At 39.4% G+C, this 25,243-nt stretch overlaps 3 protein-coding genes across 4 annotated transcripts in view; 1 reads left to right on the top strand and 2 right to left on the bottom strand.

Annotated features, from left to right (window-relative positions):
* The window catches only part of LOC127434981 (microtubule-associated protein 1B-like), a 123,213-nt gene extending 106,980 nt beyond the window's left edge, over positions 1–16,233 (bottom strand). Inside the window, exon 1 of one of the 2 annotated variants that reach the window (XM_051688079.1) lies at positions 16,096–16,233. Coding sequence is in view for 1 of the 2 variants with exons in the window: in XM_051688069.1 (XP_051544029.1) it covers positions 12,357–12,390 (34 nt within the window). In the remaining variant the exon portion in view is untranslated. Of the gene's footprint in view, positions 1–12,356; positions 12,954–16,095 lie in introns of those variants that run through there. The other variant, XM_051688069.1, reaches the window with a different exon arrangement.
* On the bottom strand, positions 843–3,965 carry LOC127435020 (soluble scavenger receptor cysteine-rich domain-containing protein SSC5D-like). Its single transcript, XM_051688127.1, has 2 exons — positions 3,911–3,965; positions 843–2,377 (listed from the first exon to the last, which is right to left on the bottom strand). Exon 2 carries the CDS (start codon positions 1,877–1,879, stop codon positions 1,286–1,288), a length of 594 nt encoding a protein of 197 aa, XP_051544087.1. The 5' UTR covers positions 1,880–2,377; positions 3,911–3,965; the 3' UTR covers positions 843–1,285.
* On the top strand, positions 15,586–23,262 carry LOC127434999 (prostaglandin E2 receptor EP4 subtype-like). The gene is made up of 2 exons (XM_051688096.1): positions 15,586–16,704; positions 19,911–23,262. The coding sequence occupies exons 1-2, from the start codon at positions 15,904–15,906 to the stop codon at positions 20,508–20,510; spliced, it is 1,401 nt and encodes a 466-aa protein (XP_051544056.1). The 5' UTR covers positions 15,586–15,903; the 3' UTR covers positions 20,511–23,262.
* Positions 23,263–25,243: the final 1,981 nt, after the last annotated feature.

Raw genomic sequence — 25,243 nt, 5'->3', positions numbered from 1 at the left:
ACTGCATCTGGTGCAACTCAAAGTTTCAGGCACTGACAGCTTTTGGGTGGGTTTATTGTTGTAACATTCATTTTCCAGTAATTAGTAGTTGTTATAACATCCTCTAACAGCACACATAGCTCTAGCGTACAATAACAACAACTAAGCGGAAGTGAGGTGCATCCGAGAGGATGCAGCTCGCTGTAATGGCGCCGCCCATGGAGAAGTCAGGAAAAAGGTGGATAGATACCTTAAAGCTTGGCAACAAAAAGCTATTCAACATTTCCACCATTGTTGCCATACAGTTCATTGGACTCACATTGACCATTTGTGACAACATGACCCATGCCCCAACAGCAGGCCATGCTGATTCACCATCACAATGGTCATAAAACAGCCTTTTAAAAACTTTAAAAATTTAAAACTTTTGTGGCAAAACTTAAAATTAACAAAACAGTGAAACTGCAAAAGTTTAAAGTGTAATGTACATGTAACGAATCAGGAGAGGTTGGAGGATCTAAACGCAGCATTTTTAATAAAAAAAAAAAAAAAAAAGAAAACCAGGTAACTCAGAACATACAGAAACAAAACACGGGGAACAAACATACAGAGTAACGCATAATACATGCAAAAACTGACAAAAGGAAACAAGAAAAAACAAGGGCTTAAAATATACAGGGGCAAACAAGGGAACATCTGTGGAAACAACCAGGGGAAAAACCAATCATAAAATGAAACTACAAAAAAGGACTATAAAAACTAAAATAGGAACTAAACAAGAATTTCAACATAAGTCAGGGCAAACACGGGGATTACATGACAGAAACCCCCCCCCCCCTTTAAGACTGGATTCCAGACGCTAAAAAAAAAAAAAAAAAACCAAACAAAAAAAACATTTGTCCACGGGGTGTGGGGGAAAATAGGCCATTCTGGGGGGCACAAGAGGGGGCAGAGGAACAAGGCAACCAGAGCAGATCAGGCGGATGGCCAGGAGACCAGGGAGATCAGAGCAGATCAGGCAGACAGCCAGGAGACCAAGGAGACCAGAGCCAATCAGGCGGACGGCCAGGAGACCAGGGAGACCAGAACAGATCAGGCGGATGGCCAGGAGACCAGGGAGACCTCCTCAAGGTGGGGACTGGGTAAGGAGTCCTGGGAGGCGGCCGCAGGGCCGAGACAGGGTCAGGAATCCTGGGAAGTGGCCATGGGACAGGAGGCCTGGGAGGCGGCCACGGGACAGGGTCAGGCGGCGAAGCCACTGTAGGAGGAGTCTCTGGGGGAGCGGGCGGGGCCGTGGAAGACGGAGTCAGGGAAGGCTCAACAGAAGAGGCCGTGGAGTGCTCGGGGCTGAGGGCCGTGGAGGGGAGTACAGGCTGAGACTGGAGATTGACCTCCGTGGTCGAGAGCTCGGGTAGAAACTGGGGAAAGACCTCCGTGGTCGTGAGCATGGGTGGAGACTCGGGAACAGCCTCTGTGGTCGTGGGCATAGGCGGAGACTTGGAAACGACCTCTGTGGTCGTGGGCATGGGCAAAGACTTGGAAATGAAAGCCTTCTCTGCCTCCTCTGGGAGGCCGAAGTTGGCAACGCTGGCTCTGGGACGGACGAGGCTTCCTGCTCGTTGGCCGTGGCAGGTGTGGACGTTGGCTCATTGGCCATGGCAGGCGTGGGTACAGACAAGCTGTGAGGAAGGGTCTTCATGATCCTAAGCACTGACATAAGTGGTGGACAAATGAACTTGGAAACGAGGGCTGTGGGAGGCTGGGCTGTGGTATGGCGTGGAGTAGACTTAAACTCGGTGGTGACATGGTGTGGAGCAGATTCAGGCGTAGCTGTGACATGGCATGGGCTGAGGTTTGGCCGTGATATAGTGTGGAGCAGGTTGAGGCGTTGCTGTGACATGGCGTGGAGCAGGCTGTGGTATGGAAGACTTGGAAACCAGAACCGGGATTGAGAGGGGAGGATCCTCAGAAGCAAATGTCTCCAAGATTAACTACACGTATTCCTCCCACATGTGATCACTGGACTCCGGCAATTCCCTCCACTTGTGAGCTATGAGGCCGATCTGATATAGGGATTTCAAGTGGGAATTGGTAAATTCTGCGTGTCTGGCAATGGTGCTAAATAAATGAGAAAATTCCCTGATTGGGAGGTTCGCTCAGCTCAACTGGATAAAACACGCTGCTAGATCCATTTCGGAGGGTCAGTCTTTCTGTAACGAATCAGGAGAGGTTGGAGGATCTAAACACAGCGTTTTTACTCAGTAACTCAGAACATACAGAAACAAAACACGGGGAACAAACATACAGAGTAACGCATAATACATGCAAAGACTAACAAAGGAAACAAGAAAAAACAAGGGCTTAAATATACAGGGGCAAACAAGGGAACAAGGAACACCTGTGGAAACAATCAAGGGAAAACCAGTCATAAAATGAAACTAAAAAGGACTACAAAAACTAACAGGAAACAGGAACATGAGAACTAAACAAGAATTTCAACATAAAAGTCAGTGCAAACACAGGGATTACATGACAGTACAAAGATATCAAACCATTACTGTGGCCAATAAGTAGTGTAAAAAAAAAAAAAAAAAAACAGTTAAAAAAAACAGTAAAAAAAAATAAATTAAAAAAAAAAATATATATATACATATATTATTATTATTATTTTTTATTTATTTTTTTTTTATAAAATGTGCTTTTTGGAGCTTCAAAGTTCTGGGCGACCATTCACTTGTGTTATATGGATCTACAGAGTTGAAATATTCTTCTAAAAATCTTAATTTGTGTTCAGTAGAAAAATAAAGTCCTACACATCTGGAATGGCATGAGGGTGAGTAAATGAGAGAAATTAAATTTTTTTGTGAACTATCCATTTTAACTTGGTGTTTGAAACCAACATACAAAACCACTGCTAGTAAAAAATGCATTTGTGTAGTTGATCTTTTGACTAAACACCTTATAGTTAAATAGTTATATGATATATATAGTTCTTATACAGTAAATAGTTCCCTGAGTGACATCTAGCCCTTGTCTTCCCTCTGTTTTATTTTTTTATTTTTTTATTAATTGTTTTATTTTGTTCAAAGCTTGAATTGAACAGTCCATACTGTAACATTGCTGTTAGTGGTTAGACTATTCTGTCTCTCTCTTTCTCTTATGCCCCCACACATATATATTTCCTTTCTCCTTTTCTGTTTATATTCTGGGAATTATAGCTATTTGGTATCTTTGATGTGGATTTTGTGGCCCCAGTACAGTCTGAAATGCAGGTAAGTGTGCGCTGAATACCACAGCCCTGGCATCCTTTAGCTCTGAAACAGTTCTCTTGAAATTTCCCTCCCTCTCCTGATAGCATAGGGAGCATGTAAATGTGACAGGCTGCACCAGAAGAGAGGTGGAATAATGATAAGAAAAGACACTTGCATATTCAAACATTTGCACAAAGCAGCACACAAATATGTGGCAGATGACAAGTGTATATGCACACATAAACATTATCTAAAAAAAACAAAAAAACAAATACGATAAGCTTGCACTCAAACCATGGTTAATTAGCCTCGAGTCAGTCTAAAACTAATTTAAACCACAAGGCAGGTCGTGCTAGTTTTTGTCAGTAACAGAAAATGTTCCAGCACAATTTGTCTCATATCCTCATACATATCCTCTAATCTAAATGTGAAAGATAAACAATTACTGCCTATTTTTCATCTTATCCGGTCACTTCACGTACCTTTCAAACCAACTGCTTCAGATAAATCAAGGGGTCCAATGAGAAAACGATCTGTTAAATTAATATTTATAACCTACTGCTGAAATTCTTTCAGAAGACTATGGGGTAAATAAGCGTGTATTCTTCCTTAATTATAAACTACTTGCCACAGTAGCTGTCTCTGAACAGCTAAGGCTAATTCATCTTTAACTCTCTCACCTCTCTCTCTTACAGTTTCTGGTAGAGACAGTCAAGTGGGATGTTTATGGATTCATTTGAAAGATGGAATGACAGATTGAGGCTTGTCCTGTAAACAGCAGCCCCTCCGATCTCACAGAGAATGATCAAAGAGAGGTTCTGTCAGCTCTTACCACAGCAGCAAATTTAAATGTGCCAAAGGGCACAACACAACTGAAGCTGTCATAGTAAAACATAACTTTCCAAACACATAAACAAAAAGAGATGCACCTGTATGAAGTCACACTGTCTGCCCACAGCATGTATTTAATGCAGGCAAATGAACCACAAAGAACATTGTCTGAAATTTGTGTGTGTGTTTATATACTTATGTACAGTACATTAATGCGTTATTGCATTTTTTTATGAAAATACAACCATTCCATTACAAAAACCTAATTTCAATGCTCATACAAGCTGCATCAAATGGTTTATTACAACAAATCAGACTTGTTCTGCATTCCCAGCAGATCTCAGGAGAGTGCAACAGTGCCTATTAATTTGAAGTTAATGATTATAACTATACAAATAATATATTTTAATTGCCAAATTTTTCAGATATATACAAATATATAAGTAGTTTGAGTGTAGGAGATACAGACTCAATTGCGTTCTTCACAAAGCATCATGCGAGTGGGTTAGTGTAGTTCTTCACCACAAATTCCGCTATTAAACAAGTGGAATTTGACATAAATTATTTTCAAAGTCAAAATAATGTGGACTGAAAGCTTCAATAGAAGAACCATATTCCATCAATTAACAACCTCGGAGCTCACGGATTGTATTTAAAGGTTTATAAGTTATTGCTGAAATCAATTCGCCTATAGAGGAAATTAATGGGATTTTAACTTCCAGAACCAGACTGTTACACTCTATTGTCATGTAACACGGTTTGTTGTTGGGTGGAAATGAGGAAGCTGGGACCAGCTTGAACAATACACATATACTTTAATGTTCAAATTAAACACAACATAAAACTTTGCTTTTCACCAGAACACTGACACGCAGACACACACACACACACACACACACAGACAGCTCTGTGTCTCTCTCTCTCTCTCTCTCTGGTGTCCCCGGCTCCTCCTTATCTCTCTCCACCACTGATTGGGCAACTCAGAGCCAGGCGTGCACCCTCACGGTCCGGCCACGCCCTCCTCCTCATCACGTCATTACACTCTTCGTTTCCTATCTTTCAAACACCACACTTGAATTTTGAGCACTAAGACGATTAAGTCATACATGCACACACACACACACACACACACACACACACATACACACACTCCCACATTCACATAGGGTCTGCATCTTACAACACAGAAAAGTTAAACTTTTTCCAAACAGGGACAGTCGTTCCAGTAATCAGATGCCTTATCAGAGTGATTCTTTAGTAAGAAAGCACCCTTGGGTGAACAGAGGAATTTGTCTTGGCTTAACTTTCTTTTCAAAATGTGTCTGACTGTTTGGTGAATGACCACGCTCCATAAATAAATGTCAATCCAGTGACACCAGAGATTGGTGTCAAGAGTTGAGAAATAGCCTTGTTGTATTGAGTTTAAAGAGATATTCTCTAATTAAAAAATAAATAAATAAATAAATAAATATATCAGAAGTGAATAATACATAAGATTTGTTTCACCTTACAGGCAGGGACGTATTATGACTAGCAAGGGCCCCGGGTCACTTTTCTTTTAGGGCTCTCCCAGTCCAGTTATCTTTTAAAATTGAGATCTACGCAATCAATTGATTTAAGTCTCTTTTAATACCTGTTCTGTTATTTACAGCCAGATTAATTCAAACACACAGCACAGATGTGGTAAAGAAACCACTCAACCTAAACACATTAGCTGAACAGACACTGTTTGTTATACATAATGTAAACTCAATGTAAATACTACAAATTATACATACAAATTCATATATTTACAGGGGCCATAATAAATTATGAAATATTTTAACTCCATCAAACGCTTTAAATATTGATGAATTAAAAAAATACAGTGGGCTCCTTCAGTATCTGTGCAAGGGTTTGGTGAAATTCGGCAAAGAGTTCAGACAGTTCAGGCTCGCGCTGCTATATCTTTTCAACTTGTCTGAATGATGGGGTGTGTTCCATTCAGAGGTGATCATCCCAACACCTATTTCCTTCAAAGACTTTACCCTCCATTTTGACCACTTCGAAGGACTGAAAGGTGTGGGTCTCAAAAATAGTGGTCATTTGGTCATTTTTTTGGGGAAATTCTGTTTGGAATGACCCTACAGCTTGGCTACCATTATAATTCTTCCATTGAAAAGCCCTGCGAAGGCATCATTTATGCCTTTTCAAAGTGACCAAAAATCCCCTAGACTACATTACATTGACAGCATATTTAAATGAGCTACAAGTCTGTTTTGGAATGTTTGTAATTTCAAACTTCAGCTCTCAAAACTTACACAAAGGCCCTTTATTCTGCTTTAAGATGTTCTCTTCTTTCTTTATTTCTTTCTTACTGTAAAACCTATAAAAATGTCTAACTTCAACCATTTAAAACTATTTTATAGTTTCAGATAAGGTTTTGTCAGATCAACATTATAGTTTGTCTCGACATCTAGTTTAACCAGTACTTTTGAACCACACAAAGTAAAATATCAATATTTTCTTTTTCCCAACCTCCTAAGTTATTTTTTGTAATGCAGGGCAAACTTTCATTATAGCAATAAATAGTATAATAAAACTTTTTGTTCAACAGCCCTTTTATACAAAGAAAAAAGTTTACCCTTATAAAGCTGACATATTAAAATATATTCAGAAAATTATATTTTTAAACCTGATTAAACAAAACAATGAAATTTTAAGCACGTTGCTTGAATTCAATAAATAATAATTTTGAAATAAAAATAACAAAATAAATGTTATTGTAAATTTAACTTTATCAAAATCAGCAAATATTTCACATAAAAAAGAATGCATCAAAACACGATAGTTGCTATTTTGGAAAATTACATAATAGGTGTTCTACTTCCAGTACAGCATGACAGCTTTCACCAGGAGACAGTGAACATCTCATACACATCGTGATGATGATGTAGAGGCTTTAGAAAATAATGTATCAAATATGATACGCATAGTGTTATAAGGTTAAAGAATTGCTCAAAAAATTTCATTAGAAACAGGAAGGCAAAAGGGTCCTATAAGAGGGCTGGGGGCCCTCATAGTCACGTGCCCCTGTTGAGGGGTCCTTGTATAAGCTCTCACATAGCATATATAACATTTGTAGACCTTGCAGCCCAGGCCCCTTACGTCAAATCGGAGTAATCTTGACCTCCTTGTTTGCTCATTATTGTTTCATTAGTAACACCTGCCCTATATTAACTCGCTTGATTTCTCTCCCTATTTTAGTCTCCTTGTGTGTGATGTCCAGTGCCAGTTCGTCTGGTTATCTTGTTGGTCCTGTTTGTGTCTCCCAATGTTCTTGTCGGTCCTGATCACCTTCCTGGTTCTAGTTCGGTCCGGTTGGTCCTGTTCCCCATTTCATCTCTGCCCCAGCTTGGATTCCTTTTTCCCCTACGGGGTAGTTTTTGTTGTTTTCTCCTCGTGGGAGTTTGAGTTTGTAAATCAAGTATTTTTGGTTTTTAACTCTGCATTTGGGTCCTCATCTCTGCATAACCGTGACATTACGAACTGGCTCTAATGGACCCAGCAGAGACAGATTTTTTTTCAACTGCTCGTCAGCACACTGCCCTTATTAAGCAGCTTTTCAAGCTACAGCAGGAGGACAGGTCCGTGTGGAGATAGCAGCATGACAACTTTCACCAGGAGACAGTAAACATCTCATACACATCGTGATGATGATGTAGAGGCTTTAGAAAATAATGTATCAAATATGATACGCATGGTGTTATGAGGTTAAAGAATTGCTCAAAAAATTTCATTAGAAACAGGAAGGCAAAAGGGTCCTATAAGAGGGCTGGGGGCTCTCATAGTCACATGGCCCTTTGTCCTCGGGTCTAGGATACAATCAGGCCCACCTAGGTGAGCTTTTTTGTGTGGGTCTGAACAAGCCAATTAGATCTTGTATCCCAGATCGGGGTGAGAATGGAGGTTTTTTCAAGGCAGCCAGGCTGGCTATGAAGTGGGAGGAGTTTATTTCAGCCTGCACCTCGAAGGACTTCCATTCTTCATCCCAACCAGAGGACGAGGGCACCCCCCAAATGGATATGGATGTCTCGCCTGAGCCCGCTGCTACGAACCGCCATGAGGCAGAGGCTGATATTGCAGCAGTGCCCCTCACCGCCCGGAAGAGGAGGAGGAGTAGAGCACTTACTCCTCAGGCGGCCACGGCCAACGAGCCAGTGCCCACGCCTGCCACGGCCAATGAGCCAGTGCCTACGTCTGCCACTGTCAGTGAGCCTGTTCCTGAAGCCTTGTCCGTCCCAGGGCCAGCGTCTGAAGCCTCGTCCATCCCAGAGCCAGCGTATGAAGACCAAAGCCTGGGCCGTCCCAGTGTCAGCATCCTCGGTCATGATGGCCACTCCCTCAGCAGTACTCCCGGCTGTCCGGAAGAGGAGGAGGAGGAGAAGGAGAAGGGCTCCTGCTCCCCAGTCGCTACCAGCGCTCCCGGCCACGGAGGCTGTTCCCCAGCCGCTGCCAGCGCTCCCGGCCACGGAGGCCATACCACAGCTGCCGACTGAGCTCACATCCACAAAAGCTGTTCCCCCGCCACAGACAGTGCCCGTGACCACCGAGGTAATTTCCCCATCACTGCCTGAGCTCACAGCCATGAAGGCTGTTCCCCCATCCCTGCCAGTGCCCATGACCATGGAGGTTGTTTCCCCATCACTGTTGAGCTCACAGCCACTGAGACTGCTCCCCTGTCACTGCCAGTGCTCATGACCAAGGAAACTGTTACCCTGTCACTGCCGGTGCTCACTGCCATGGAGGCTGTCCCCTGCCTCTGCCAGTGTCTAAGCCTTCCACGGCTCCGCCCCCTGAGCCTTCCACAGCTTCGCCCCCTGAGACTTCCACGGCTTCCAAAGCTGCTCCCTCCTGACCCCTGTCCCAGGCCGCCAAACCCTACCTCTGCCCTGTGGCTGCCTCCCAGGCTTCATGACCCTGTCCTTGCCCTGTGGCCGCCTCCCAAGCCTCCAGACCTTCATGATCAGGCTTCATGATCTTTTTCGGTAGGGACAGTGGGCCAGGTTGACCATTAAAAATATTTGGGAAAAATTTATCAAATGCTTATGGGATAACTGTTGTAGACCCTTCTCACATTACCAAAGGCCAGGTTGGACCAAAACAATAGGGAGGTACATTTTACGAAAACATCTATCTAATATTTACCTTAACCTCATCTGATTACAACACCATTTCTCCTGCTTTTGGTATCCCCCGCTGGACATTTCACTGGAAAACTGCAGCCAAAGATGTAATAAGGCACGTAATTTCGTTTTGCAAAAATGTTGACACCAGTCATAATTAATTCACTTAAGCAAACACTCACACACACATGCATGCATTCATGTTGTTTTTATGAAAAGCTTTTTGCATATTTTTTAATTTTCACACTATTACCCCTCTTCAGCACCACTGAACTGCAGCACAGACTATCCCTGCATCCAAATATGCCTACTTCCCTACTACATTGTATGCCAAAAGCAGTATGTCAAAGGACATCGACTGGACACTTAACTATCTCATAATGCCACAGGAGCCCAAGAGCCCACAAATTCAAAACACTGAATTAAAAAAATGGAAGAGAACCGCAACTTGGAAGGCCCTTTTCAACTGTAAGCAGGGTTGGGGTGTAACTAAATACATGTAACGGGATTACGTATTTAAAATACAAAATATAAGTAACTATATTCCACTACAGTAACAATTTAAATAATTGGTATTTAGAATAGATACATTCAAAAAGTATTTTGATTACTGAAGAGATTACTTTGCATTTTATTGTCATTTGTTTCATTTAATATTTAGTCCTTTCAGATGGAAACATTTATACATTTAAATGATGCGATCCAAAGTGCATTTAAACAGCGGTGAAACACTTTCTTATGATGTGTACATTCATACAAGCAGACAGAGAAGTAAGTTTGGAGCAGAAGAAATAGAAATATACCTTGTGTAAATTGTCACCTTTACGCTAAGCTAAAATGCTATTTCTAGCCATTTTACATGCACGTTACCAGGCACGATCATATCTTTTTATCAAGAAAATTCACGTTGGATCATAATTTCTTTTTTTCTAGTAAGACCTTTGATATTAGGGCAAAAATCATATTCTTGATGATAATTTTTGTATTGTTTTCCTGTAAAAATATCTAAAAATACTTAAAACAAGATCAATTTGATTTATCTTGTTTTAGAAACAACACTGCATAAAATATTTAGGTTTTTCAGAGAATGTATTTTTAACATGTGTATTTTGTCTTACTGTACTGGCAGAGTTTTCATAGTCAAAACAAATGAAAAAATCTACCAGTGCTGAAGAAGTAATCCAGAGTATTTAGAATACATTACTGACCTTGAGTAATCTAATGGAATACATTACAAATTACATTTTACAATATGTATTCTGTAATCTGTAGTGGAATACATTTCAAAAGTAACCCTCCCAATCCTGACTGTAAATGCTATATAAGCTGAGAATTACATTCTTCATTGAACACAGTACTTCCTCTAAAAGTATGTCATTTTGCACATGCATTCTCTAGACTTCAAAGGGTATGACACACAGAACTCTCTCTCTGTCAGTTAACCGCAGTTCCTTTTTTAACCTTCCACTGCATTGCTTCATTCAAGCAATGTTTACAAAGACAACTTTTCCAGTGCAAAAGTATTAACTGTAACTTTTGAAGGAAGTGGTCACATCAGGTCTTACATAGGATGAGAGCAAAACAGGAAGTGTTCTAAATTGTTCCATCGAGCTTGTTGTTTTATCTTTTTATCTTATGTCATTCTTGCACATTTTAGTGGCATCATAGTTACGTCAAAATAAGGTGATTTACATTTTCACTTAAGTATGTTTAGGTACTATTTATATATTTGATGAAATTTCATAACAGCTATTAGCATAATTAGTGTTCTTTTTTTGGTATGTGTAAGCGTTAGTGTTTCTCAACTCTTCTTCCGTAGGCCTCACAAAACTTTATGTTTTAGATGTCTCACTCATCTGCCCCAATTTGGGTCATGGAGCACTAATGTTATAATAAGTTCAATCAGATAGTGATAGATAAGGGAGACAGATAAAAAATATGCAATTCTGGGTGGCTAACTAAAGCAGGATTGCAAAATACTGGAATTACCCTTTGTAATTTAAAACTTCTTGAATTACTGAGCACAAATGTGAAAATCTTTTAATGGTTGTTAATGTGACAAGGTCATTAACTAATGAACGTTGATGACGTACATGATCAATGTTGCGTCTATTGCAGTTTGCCACCGGTTCCGACCCAAAAGTGAATAATCATGGCCCTGTTCAAGCTGGCAACCAGCACCAAGTAGTGGGGGAAACTTTCGGTCTTAGTATAAGGACCATCCATCAATGTGTATATGCCATTGGCGGACTGGCTATTGGGAGATCTGGGACCTTACCCGGTGGGCCAGCCGTGAAATGGGGCCGCATGGGCCACCACCTTATGCAGAACGCACCACAAAACGGCGCCGTGATATGTGGAAGGGTGCCGCGATATGCAGAAAAAGACAGCAATTAATAATCAATACAATGCAGTCGATAAACTTCTGACTTCCAACTACAAACTAAACAGTAACATGATTAGATATGGTAACAGATAAGCCTATAATACATGAGAGGGGGGTAGGTGTGTGTGTGTGTGTGTGTGTGTGTGTATGTAAGGAGAGAAAGAGTGCACAAAATGGCAGGTGGTTTCCAGCCAGAGAATGTGGCCGTGAATGTGTGTGGAGAGACTGGTTAATGGTGTCTGCCTGTTTAACACGGGTCTCCACTGGTACGATAACTTAGGAACAAAGCTGAGCTCTATCGCCAAGTTATCTGTTCACCAAATGTGCGTGCGGGTATGTTTGTGAGGGGTCGTGTGTATGTGCGGTTAGTACGAGAGAGAGAGAACAGGTTAAGTGCACCAAAGCTGGTTTAGCAATCGTGGGAGAGATGGCAACCGTTAGTTTTATCACTCAGAGATGCGGTGAACGGCTCGTAATCCATCCGCAGTCGTCATTGGTTCTTTAATGGATAAACTCAGTGTGCCAGTCTCACCCGTAATGGCGGAAATGCACAAACAGCCCAACGTAGTTGGACGACAACACAGCAAATCTCATTCGTGGTAACATTTAGTTACAGTAATACCTTGAGTATTATTAGCAGCAATGAGCGGACTCGGCGGTCCATAAATTGTACAAGCACTAACCTTGATACACAAAAATAACACACTATAATAATCTATTTCTGCCCAGACTTAAACCTCTTACTTGAGTCGAAGCTCGGTTGATGACGGGAGGCCATTTCCACTCTCTGTTGCCATGCGGTACGGCAGCTGATTCTTGGCGGGTCGGCAGAGAAATCAGCAAAGTCGACTTGGTTGAAGAAGGAAGAGAAATTGTCTTTCTTCACTTCTGCAGGCAAAAGGGTGAGACGCGGCTTGCTCAGTGGTCTCCTTCGGATCCGTTAGCATGCTCGGTGGAACACGGAGAAATCTCAGCTCATCCAGCGAGATGAAGATTGTATGGCCAAAGTTCAGGTATGTACGTTGCTTCCTTGGGCAACGAGGCTAAACCTGGGAGCAGCAGAGCTGCAAATAGACGTGGTGCATACTGTTGCTCGAAGCAAGCTTAGGAGGAATCTCTGGGGTTTATACTCTGGATGACATCATGGTTGAGGGATGCATTCTGTTGTGCGTTTCATCCAATAGGATTTGAGAGTTCGATCCTTCAGACTTTCACACCTAGGTGTAAAGTGAGCAAGGCTTAATGGGACTGTAGTCTGTCTGGACTCCTTTTGTTTGATTTTGGCAGCTGATTCTGTGTTATCAGGCTTTGCGTGTTTCCTATAGGCCTCAGTCAGGCTTTATGACGGTGTGTAGGCCTGCCTTTGTCTCCTATCTGAGCACATGAGGCCCAAAAAAGTATTTTAGAACCGCTTTTATACAGCTTTGCATTTTTACACAGAATTGGAGCACAGAGCATAATTATTAAACAATAACAGAGGCTTTACACTCAGCTTTGTAAAGATGCCTTTTGACTGGTGCATGACATGTCTGTGAACTTTGCAACTCCTTATTGCCGCAGACTTTCTTGGTATATGTTCAACTACTACAGAGCAGTAACACAAAAAGACAAATGTTTCCACTCGTCAACCTCACGGGAAACCACACCACACTGTGTTCTCTGATTCTGGTGCAGTTGGTGCATGTATGGCTTTGTAGAACATTATAGCTTCAATAGACATTGGATGTCAGTAGATACCAGGCATACCACAAAAAGGAAATAAATTCAAAAACGTAGAGTTGAATGACATATCAAAGGCCATGCAATACATGAGTCATTGTGTTGGTCTTCAAAAACATTCCAGCAACTTGTGTCCCAGCAAAATGTGTTAAAGAAATGCAGTAGTTTACCCAAAAATGAAATTTCTGACACCATGCTGTGCCAAAGCTTTACGACTTTCTTTTATCCATGAAACACAAAGGGAGATATTACACAGAAGCTACAATTCACTTTAATGGCATCTTTTTTGTCAACATTCTAACATCCACTTGTAACATTTGGTTAGTGGAGAGGAGATGCAGGAGTATCGTTCAAGTCTTAAATAAGGAAGCTTGCTGGAGTGGAACAAAACATAATGCTAGCTACACAAACAAATAACACTAACAACATAACAATACAAGACCTGACAAGGAATGAATAAAACTGGAGGGTATTTATACACACAGGTGCTGATGAGGAAATGGAGGACAGGTGAGGAAGATTGGGAACAGATAGCAGTGATGAGGGCAGTGCATTATAGGAAATGTAGTCCAGGGGAAACTAAGGATGACACAAAAACCATATCAAAATAAGAGTCCACAGAACAGAATGGTGAATAACTGTGACACTACCTTTGTGTTCTAATGAAGAAAGAAAATTATACCAGATTGTAACTATAAGAATGGTTAAATGGTGACAGAATTTTCATTTTTGGGTGAACTAATTCTTTAAACCACATGAAGATATGCCTGAGCGGTCAAATTTTCAGACCATCTAGCACTGATCATAGTGCCAGGTAAGTGTTTTGTTTATTTGTAATTTCTGTCACATTCCTAATGAAGAGAGGACAATGCATGTGAACTATATAGGTAAATATTACTAGATATTTTATGAGGAGGCCAAAATTTGGAATAATGTACAAATTTTGCTGTTTCGGAAGGAAACTGGTTCTTTAATTCACCAAAGTGGCATTCAGCTGATCACAAAGTGTAGTCAGGACATTACTGATGTAAAAAAACAGCAGCATCACTATTTGAAAAAAGTCATTTTTGATCAAATCTAGACAGGCCCCATTTCCAGCAGCCATCACTCCAACAACTTATCCTTAAGTAATCATGCTAAATTGCTAATTAGGTACTAGAAAATCACTTGCCATTATATCAAACACAGTTGAAAGCTATTTGGTTTGTTAAATGAAGCTTAACATTGTCTTTGTGTTTGTTTTTGAGTTGCCACAGTATGCAATAGACTGGCATGTCTTAAGTTCAATATTAGCAAGGTCAAAAATGGCAAAAAAAAAAAAAAAAAGAAACAGCGTTTTATAGAAACTCGTCAATCATTGTTTTGAGGAATGAAGGCTATACAATGCTTGAAATTGCCAAAAAAACTGAAGATTTCATACAAAGGTGTACACTACAGTCTTCAAAGACAATGGACAACTGGCTCTAACAAGGACAGAAAGAGATGTGGAAGGCCAGATGTACAAATAAACAAGAGGATAAGTACATCAGAGTCTCTAGTTTGAGAAATAGATGCCTCACATGTCCTCAGCTGACAGCTTCATTGAATTCTACCCGCTCAACACCAGCTTCATGTACAACAGTAAAGAGAAGACTCAGGGGTGCAGGCCTTATGGGAAGAATTGCAAAGAAAAAGCCACTTTTGAAACAGAGAAACAAAAAGAAAAGGTTAGAGTGGGCAAAGAAACACAGACATTGGACAACAGATAATTGGAAAAGAGTGTTATGGATCTTAAACCCATTGAGCTTTTTTGGGATCAGCTAGACTGTAAGGTGCGTGAGAAGTGCCCGACAAGACAGTCATATCTATGGCAAGTGCTACAGGAAGTGTGGGGTGAAATGTCACCTGAGTATCTGGACAAACTGACAGCTAGAATGCCAAGGATCTGCAAAGCTGTCATTGCTGCACGTGGAGGATTTTTTGATGAGAAATCTTTGAAGTAGTTTAAGAAGTTCTGAATTTTTTTTTCAAATTGTCATAGTAATTTTTCATGTTATTAATGACCTGACTATACATTGTGATCAGTTGAATGCCACTTTGGTGAATAAATGTACCAATTTCTTTCCATAAGAGCAAAATCTGTACATTATTCCAAATTTTGTCTGCCAGAGTATACTGTATGTGTCAACTTGCACTGGCAGGAGGGTGCAAGACTGCGCACTAAAGCTCGGGGGCGGAGTTGACAAAGCTTTAAAAAAAAAAAAAAAAAAAAAAAAAAAAACGTGTGTCAGTTTGGTGAGACAGAAGGCAACTGTGGACTACACACCTAACCAACCAGAAACAGAGGGCTCGACTTGTGAAAACTCGCATGTATATACGACTCAAAATGTATCCTTATGCGAAACATTTAGTAATGTATCCTTATCCGTAAAGACCCTTGGAATGTACATTTACGTTCATTTGAGTGTGAGAAAAGTATGATTGTGGGATTTTTGACATCGCGCACTGACTGCGCGCGATTGGGTAAGTCCTCAGTTTAAGAGATATGCATCTAAAGCGCCTGTAAACTGACATTTCTGACTTCACCATCAACATGCTTGTGAGAAACAACTCGGTGATGATCAACGAGCAGAACAGTAAAGGTCGGGACCCGACCATTCCGGTAATTATGTTTATATTCGGTGTTGTCGGCAACGTGATTGCTATTGTAGTGCTTAGAAAGTCACGGAAAGAGCAAAAGGAGACTACTTTTTACACTCTGGTGTGTGGACTTGCTGTAACCGACCTGTTGGGTACGCTGCTGGCGAGTCCTGTTACCATTGCCACCTACGTGAATGGTGTGTGGCCCGGTGGGGTACCGCTGTGTCAGTATTCCGGATTCATTTTGCTCTTCTTCTCCTTGGCTGGACTTAGTATTATTTGTGCCATGTCCATTGAGAGGTACCTCGCCATCAATCACGCGTATTTCTACAGCCACTACGTGGACCAGAGGGTGGCAGGTTTGACGCTCATGGCCATCTATGCGTCCAACGCGCTCTTCTGTGCGCTTCCCACTATGGGACTGGGGAGTGTGGTGCATCAGTATCCAGGAACGTGGTGTTTCATCGACTGGCGGAGCAACGACAGCACGAACGCCACTTTCTCCTACATGTATGCAGGCGTGAGCTCCGTTCTCATCCTCGCCACCGTTATCTGTAACGTGCTGGTGTGCGCGGCGCTGTTAATGATGCACAAGCGCTTCGTGCGCAGGACCTCGCTTGGCACGGACCAGGGGCGCATCGCGGAGATCAGGCGCAGGCGGAGTTTCGCCCATCTGGCTGGCGCAGAGATTCAGATGGTTATCGTCCTCATAGCCACCTCTATAGTCGTACTCATTTGCTCCATTCCATTAGTGGTAAGTGTGATTTGGTGGCCGCCTTTGTTTTTAGGAAGTGAGAGTCGACTATATACTTTCATTTAAAGCAGTTGCACAATGAGTGTTAATATGGGTACGGACTGGAAAAGTACATTAACAAATATCAGTATGTACACGGAAGCCCATAAATTAAGTTAAACAATTAGTTCAATAGCTCGGATTTTAATAGCCTACAAGAATTTCTATGACAATACAAAGTGTTTCGTCAGAAATGTAGGTCTGTTTTGTTCATAAGATTTATCACAAATGTACCTAGTGAAAATTTAAGGGGGTTCACTATTATACATATATTGCAAATAAGAAACGAAAATTCAACTGGGTCATATCGAAATACTTAAAATTCTAAATACTGCATAAAACGTGTAGGCTTACGATACAATATGACTTTATGAGCAGTTAACTGTAAATAGAAATAAGATTATGCTATATACTGTAACACTGATAGCAGCCTATTGTTAAAGTATTATTTATAAATAAAAAAGGCAAATTTGTTTGGAGCAAATCTGTCTGAAAATCACATTTAAGCAAAAAGCAGCAGTTTATCTACTGTTCACAATCTGAAAGAACGGTTCTAGACCATTTTGGCAGATACACATATCAACTTTTATTTTGCTGTTGTAATATTTGCGAACATGCAATTTTTTAAAAAGATAACCAAAGATTCACCAAATTTGGTACAGTTTTATTTTGTAGAATATGTCAACAAACAGGCTCATGGCAAATGTTTCAATGAGTCAATACACCCTAACATTCTGGTTTTACCCACAAACTTTAAGCTATGCTGTTCTTTAGAATGACTAATGCAGTTAAATTCTTGGGTAAAATTAATGATAGGCTACATCAAGATTTTACGTTAGAATTTCATCAGTAGGCTAAAATCAGCATGTACAAGTCTTGTAAATGGTCACAATTTCCTTTAAGATTCTTTTAAGAATTTTTAAGCACAATTGTAAATTCACTAGTTCATTTTAAATGGTCCAGTGCAACAGATTAATTTTTAAATGTATGTATCTATCTCAATTACTATGAGTTGAAAAAAGTTGCATGCATCGTAATTATAAGTGTCCAATAAGATGCCTTTAATGTGGTTTTTTTTTCCTTATCATTATTATGTCTGTCAGTGTCTGCGCATTCCTTATTGAGCGCGCTTGGTGTGCTCTTATTAGAGAATGCGGTTGCTAATATTAAGATCAGTTCTTCATTATTGAGCATATGTGTGCCTCTCCCTTGTGATTGGTGCGCCGCGCATTAAGTATTTGATTGATAAATGGTGTTTGTTGTCTTCCCTGTAAACTATTTAGTGCTTCTCTTGCATTTCGTTTGCAAGAGAAGCAGCAGGATGAACTCTGCAACGTTGTTTTCTCTCTTTCCCGAATGTTCGTCATTTCAAACTTCAGCTCTCAAAACTTACAAGCCCTTTAAAGATGCTTTAAGATGCTATCTTCTCTTTCTTTCTTAAAAATTTCTAACTCTAAGCATTTAAAACTATTTTAAACTTTCAGACAAGTTTTCCCAACCTCCTAAGTAATTTTTTTGTAATATAGGGCAAACATGCACTTATAGCAATAAATGGTATAATAAACGTTTTTGTTCAACAGCCCTTTTATACAAAGAAAAAAGTTTAACCTTATAAAGCCTGACATATTAAACAATAGTCAGAAAATTATATTTTTAAACCTGATTAAATATATTTTTCTACAAAATAATGAAATTTTCAGTGGGATGGAAAATGAGAATAACACTCTTACCATTCTACCACTCCAATTTAGGGGGGCCATGCCTACTGAAACGGGGGCACTGCACCCCAACCCCCGCCCCCCCCTTCCCCGATGTGAGATTTATTATTATTACTCATACCCTTAATTTTTCTCTTTGAAAGTTCTCCACATGACATCTATTTTCCATAATGGTCCAGTAAGATATGTTCATACACCAGTGACAATTGAGTATTGATTCATAGTGGAAAACCTATGCAGATAACCAAGATCTGGGGCCTGTTGCATAAACATAGCCATTAACTTAAGACTTCGTCTAACAATTAATTTAACTCTATAGACGCCATAGAAAACCTATTGCATAAAACAAGCTCACAGTTGTCTTTAATAAGACAGTCTAATTTGCATTGCATTGTGGGAAAAGTAAGACACTGGACAGCTTTAATAAAATGGCCGACAGTATTGGGCACTCACCACAGTTTTCCTTTGCTGGAAAATATTTGCCTATTAGAAGAATGCAATGCTTCAAAATCGAATGTAATGAAAAAATTTAGTGATTTTTAACCCAAATAATAATAATAATAATAATAAAAAACAAGGAATTTTGTTACCTTGTAGAAGTCAAATCTTCTTCAAAGTCTCAGCTCAAGCCCCTTTTAGCCCCCACTGGTTCAGCTGACAGTTATTCTCCATGGCAACATGGAATGTAAACAAAAGTTAGCCTATGGGTGTGCTGTCTTACATTTTGGTCAATTAGATCAATATAAGTTTTTATGCAACTGACTGAAAAAGTTAAGACCAAAATTTTAGACAACTAACTTGTAAGACAAGTCAAAAAAACAGTTTTATGCAACCGGCCCCAGGTGTGACATCACCGGTTGCATAAACATAGCCATTAACTTAAGATTTTGTCTAACAATTAGCCTGACTAGCTAAAGACGCCATAGAAAGCCTATTGCATAAAACAAGCTCACAGTTGTCTTTTGTAAGACAGTCTAATTTGCATTGCATTGTGGGAAAAGACACTGAACAGCTTTAAAAAAAATGGCCATTTTACCATCGTAGAAGTTAAAGTCGTCTTCAAAATCTCAACTCAAGCCCCTTTCAGCCCTCAACTGAAGCCCCCACTGGCTCAGCTGACAGTTATTTTCCATGGCAACATGGAATGTAAACAAAAGTTAGCCTAGGGGTGTGCTGTCTTACATTTTGGTCTTAAATTAATCTAGTTTAAGACCAAAATCAAGTTTTTATGCAACTGACTGAAAAAGTTAAGACCAAAATTTTAGACGACTAACTAGTAAGACTAGTTTAAAAACATTTTATGCAGTCGGCCCATTCATCATTTTGGTTTTACTTGTTTGACAGTTTAAATAATAAAAAGTATAAATAAATTAGCTGTTGCTATCAGAAACAGATTTAGGATAAATATAGATAACAAAATCGATTGTCACGTCTCTTTTTCCCATCTAGGTGCAGGTGTTTGTAAACCAGCTGTACTGTTCCCCTGTGGAGATGATAATAGAGCAGAACCCAGACCTTAAAGCTATCCGAATTGCCTCTGTAAATCCCATTCTTGACCCCTGGATCTACATCTTGCTTAGGAAGACGGTTGTGCAGAAGCTTCTAGAAAAGATAAAGTGCCTCTTCTGCCGTATCGATGGGCGAAGTCATGGGAGGAACCCTACAGATTTCCACTGTAGTAGTGGTGTCCACAATTTGTCAGTTGTGTCTAGGGATTTGCCTAAGCTGCCAGAGGTTATCAGCACATCACAGACGTACCTTCACTCTCTGGAGGGGGTGCAGGAGAAAGGGTCCTCCACTCATTCCGTGCAAAGTGGGACTTGTTCAGCTTCAACCAAACAAGCGCTTCTGTGCGACTCTAAGGGGTTGGACCTCAGTAGTGGACACAGCTCCAACAACAGGACAGAAAGTAGGGAATGTAGAACAGACTTTCTGAAAATGCACTTGCTCACACACTCCAGCCCAAATGAGATGCAGTGTTCCAAGCACCAGCCCTTACAAGTAACATTTAAAGATGAGACTCTTACCTTACAAGAAAGGCACATATGAAAGATGCTCTGAACAGAATGCCAGCCATGTGGAGGGAGCTTTTCAACAGTGCCCAAGAAACTCTTGATTTTTATTAAAAGCTTGATTGACCAGAGCATGATTTCTGTTGGTGGTATACATTTCAAGAGCTTGATGTGAGTGTTTTCAAATGGAACCATAACTTCTCAGTGCAAATAATGTGCAAAATATGGAGTGGTGGTGGCGTAGTGGACTAAAGCACTGAACTGGTAAGTGGAAGGTTGTTGGTCCAATCCCCACAGCCACCACCATTGTGTCCTTGAGCAAGGCACTTAACTCCAGGTTGCTCCAGGGGGACTGTCCCTGTAATAAGTGCGCTGTAAGTTGCTTTGGATAAAAGCGTCTGCCAAATGAATAAATGTAAAATGCAAATACTGAAAGGAAAACTCCCCAAGAACGGATATTTAAGAGAACTGTACCAGTCAAAGCATTAAACTAAAGTTTCTGTAACCAACCATGATGGTTCGAGGAACATATAAAATTAAACAAAAATGAAAATTCTCTCATCATTTATACTCACCCTTATGCCATCCCACATGTGTATGGCTTTCTTTCATCTGCAGTAAATTAAGATCTTTAAAGAATTTCTCAGCTCTTTTGGTCCATACAATGCAAGTGAATGGGTGCCAAAATTTTGAAGCTCCAAAAAAATCAGCATAAAAGTAATCCATACGACTCCAGTGGTTAGATCAATATCTCCAGATGCGATATGATAGGTGTATAAATTCTCCTCCCTGATCAGTCAATCTCCACTTTAACTTTCACATTCTTCTTCTTCTTCGCCCTGTACTGGGTAGGTATAAGAATTTATAACAAATATAGACTAAATATTGATCTGTTTATCACCCACACCTATCATATCACTTCTGAAGACATAGATTAAAATACTGGAGTTGTACGGATTACTTTTATGCTGCCTTTATTTGCTTTTTGGAGTGAAAAATGTTGGCACCCATTCACTTGCATGAATGTAGCTCTACAGAGCTGAGAAATTCTTCCAAAAATCTTTGTTTGTGTTCTGCTGAAGAAAGAAAGTGATACACATCTGGGATGGCATGAGGGCGAGTAAATGATGAAATAATTTTTATTTTTGTGTGAACAAATCCCTTTAAGTCTTCTGAGAGATTTCAGTGGATAGGTACATTGGCTTCTTTTTCTGGAAATAACTAATTTAAATAGATATGTCTGTAGTTAAGCAACAGTATATGCAGTGAGTATACAAAAGCTCTGATAAATGTGTCTCAACTAGAAAGAAAACTGCAGAGAAGGCTAATTTTGACCAGAGAAAATTCAGAATTTGATTCAGGGGGAGGGAAAGCGATCCCACCCTGTTTTGATGGATGACCTTGTGAGCAAATATCTCTGCGTTAAGTTCCCTTTTGCAGACATTCTGTTAAGATCTTGATAAGGTCGTAAGTTAAACCAGCCAGTGTGCCAAAGTGTCATGTTCTCGTGCTGAAACTCCTGCAGCTTGCATAATCAAATATTTCCATTTCCTTACGTTAAGGTGAGCAGACAATCATACAAACACATTGATGCATAAACAACTCTCCACTATTTTAAACTTGTACTTATGTAAAAGAGTACAATATAGCTAGACGTAACTGTACATTCTTTGGGAATCCCATAATATGTACATTATTCTGTGAATTTACCAAGCAATTTTATATCCACATGTTTAAAGACAATATGATCTTTACAAAATACCTTAGCACTAAATCACAACATACAAAGTATGAGCACAACAATTCACAGCATTTCATTTTCTAAAGAGGTTTTTTTTTTCTTTTTAAGTAGATACAGATGATAGAATGTATACCAAGGAGATGATGAAAGCTACAGACATCTAAAATGTCTTTTTTGAGGTCATACATGTTGCACTTTTAAACCCTAGTAACCACTGAAAAATAAAAAAAATTGATCACTATGGCCTTGATCAGTCAGTGGTCGTCAAGGAGGAATTGAGTCAATCTGTACATATTTGTGATGCTAAAATGTGAATGCCATTTCATTGTATTTGATTTAATTTATTGTAGAATTTTTAGACAATCTATTGACTGTAGGTATTTCTTCTCTGTGAGAAGGTCAAATTTGACATATTTCTATCCTTGTCAAAGCAATTATATGAAAAGGTTTATTTCATTTTACATATTTTATGTGCATCAAAAACAATGCGAGGTGTGATTCAAACTGTACTTATGGCAATGCACCATCATCTGTTGCGTGTGTATAAATGATTAAACATTACAATGTATATTTACCTCTATTGATTTTTTTAGACATATTGCAAGACATGAATTTTAAACTTTGTCTTACTTAATACCCTTGATGAATAGACTATTCAAAATGCACAATAGCTATCTAATGCTTAAATAAATTGTGGCACTGAGATGTCAAATAGATCACCAAAAACAGAAACCCAGTGGTATCTGCTTTCTCACTAACACCCATTATGATAATCTGAGCAAAGTAGCCTTAAAAAAAAATTTAAGGCATCATAAAGTTCTCAGTATTACAAAGCAGTTATTCTTCCATATTGACTGCAGCTGTACTAAACAAGACATTCTCCACTTCTATTGGCAATCGAAGGCAAATTATTTATTAAGTAATTTGTAGGATGATTATTCATTATTTGATCCATTATTGCATCACTGTTTAAAAATTGTTTTATTGTCTACAAAAGTCACTTTTAAGGAAAATAAAGAAACTGAAGTGAGTTGCTTCATATTTCTTATCATTAAGACTTTCATTTGCCATTTTGCCCTGTATTCACATGCAAGCAGATACATATGAGATAAAATAAATAAATAAATGCAATTCACCAGCCCAGGGTTAATCAATCAGTCAAACCCTTCTCTATTCACATAAAAGGTACATTATCTATTTATGGGACAGTAGTTCTATTACTAAAACTCATGACTAATAATTAATAGACATATTGATAACACTGTGTAACACATTTATTTATTTATTTTTTGGTTCCTGGGTAGTAAATGTTACTTCCTAATTGCTTATGCCTCAAAAGTATAGAAAATGGCTATTATTCCCCACAAACTTTGCTTTTGTGACCAGGACAGTAATATTTTGAAATGTACCTATTTTCCAGAACATTCCAGATAGATTCATTGCTGAGTAAACTTGGAGTAACTTCTAGAACTTTCTAGTAATATAAATAGTAGTATAAATGCAGGGGCCTTAAGCCCACCAGTTCAGTTTAGTTCCAGCTGCCTAAGTGGAGACATAAGCAATTAGGAAATAGCATTTACTTCCCAGGAACAAAAATTGTGTTACATAGTGCTAGCAATATTAATCATCAGTCAACATAGAGTAGCTTTAGATGACTAGTCACATTTGATATGTGGAAAAATATAGATGAAGCATAACAACAGTCAAATCTGCTACAAAACAGGGACAGCAGGGAAAATGTCTTCAAATTTATTGTAGTAGTGATGCTTATGTCTATCTAAATGATTATGATGTGTGATGTACTGTACAAAGAAATGACATGACATAAACAAGTCAGAGCTAATCAGATTTTCAAATGACTGGTCAGATAAGGTCATGTTAGAGCACTTGCATTCTGTACAGTTTGAGGATAAAGCCAGCTAATATATCAAGTTGTATCCACATCATTAAATATACAAACTATGGCATTAATTTGCTTTGTGGTAGAAAATAAATATATCCAGTGATTCAGTGTGGTATCAATACATGAGCCAAGGCAGACCAGAGCAGATGATCCTTACACGATGACCAATGTGCAGGGACAGATTTGGAGACATTCACCGACTGTAGACATTCAATAATTCCAATAGGTACGGTGGGGAAATCAGTTCAACTTTCCAGTGCAAGTATTCCTTTCATGAATTATTAATTTGTACACTTGATATGATGTACAGTATGCACTGCCACCTGTCCTGGTGCCTTACGTGTAGAACAATTGGGAAATTGCAAACACAATATTTCACTTCGCAGTCTGTCCATAATACACATCAGAGTCAGGCATCCCCTTAAATCATCATTAGTGAAGATGTTAACTTCCTCATTTATGCAAATAAAGAAACAATTAGCAAAACAATTGAGGGAGACAGAAGGATGCTGGTAGCTTCCACCTAGTCCCACAAATGCCTATTAAGAACCATTAGAGACATGAATCACTAAGCTGGCAGCCTGTGCACACAACTGGAAAGTATCAATGCAGATGTGAATGCCTATGAAACAACTTTGTTTTGATCTTTTTTTTTATTATTAATTTTTTTATAAAACCAAAGACCAAAGGGTTTATCACCGTCAATTTCCGGGACTTCACTTATTCTTGTTAAACCACTGCAACACACATTTCTTTCCCTAACTGAACATTGGTGATGTAGCCTTCTGTCAATGAAGACCTTTTAACAACTGCAGTATATATAATGACGGTTATTCCAGATACAAGGAAAAATGATAGGGGTAAGAAGTATATTTCTCAGTTGTTTCCAAGTCATCATTGAATGAATGTTAGATACGATTCATTCATCGTATCTAGCAACTGGGTTGGAAGCGGATCTGTAATTCAAATTAAATTATCTATACATTTATTTAGGCCTTACTTAGTGACAATGTTTGGTTTCATATGGCTCCTTACAGCTAAAGAGGCAAGAGCAATGAATGGATGCTCCCTTCTGTTTTACTGAGGATGGCTTCCCTGGCTAAAAGAGGTGTCAGAAGGCCCTGGA

The sequence above is a fragment of the Myxocyprinus asiaticus genome, chromosome 4 (assembly GCF_019703515.2).
Source record: "Myxocyprinus asiaticus isolate MX2 ecotype Aquarium Trade chromosome 4, UBuf_Myxa_2, whole genome shotgun sequence".
Lineage (NCBI taxonomy): Eukaryota > Metazoa > Chordata > Actinopteri > Cypriniformes > Catostomidae > Myxocyprinus > Myxocyprinus asiaticus.
The sequence above is the reverse complement of the archived record's forward strand: the minus strand, read 5'-3'. Positions and strand labels throughout refer to the sequence as shown.

Coding starts and splice junctions, on each gene's coding strand:
- LOC127435020 (XM_051688127.1), bottom strand. CDS start 1,879: ATGTCACAGCAACGCCTCAACCTGCTCCACACTATATCACGGCCAAAC.
- LOC127434999 (XM_051688096.1), top strand. CDS start 15,904: ATGCTTGTGAGAAACAACTCGGTGATGATCAACGAGCAGAACAGTAAA. Junction 16,705..19,910: donor TTTGCTCCATTCCATTAGTG/GTAAGTGTGATT, acceptor TTTCCCATCTAG/GTGCAGGTGTTTGTAAACCA.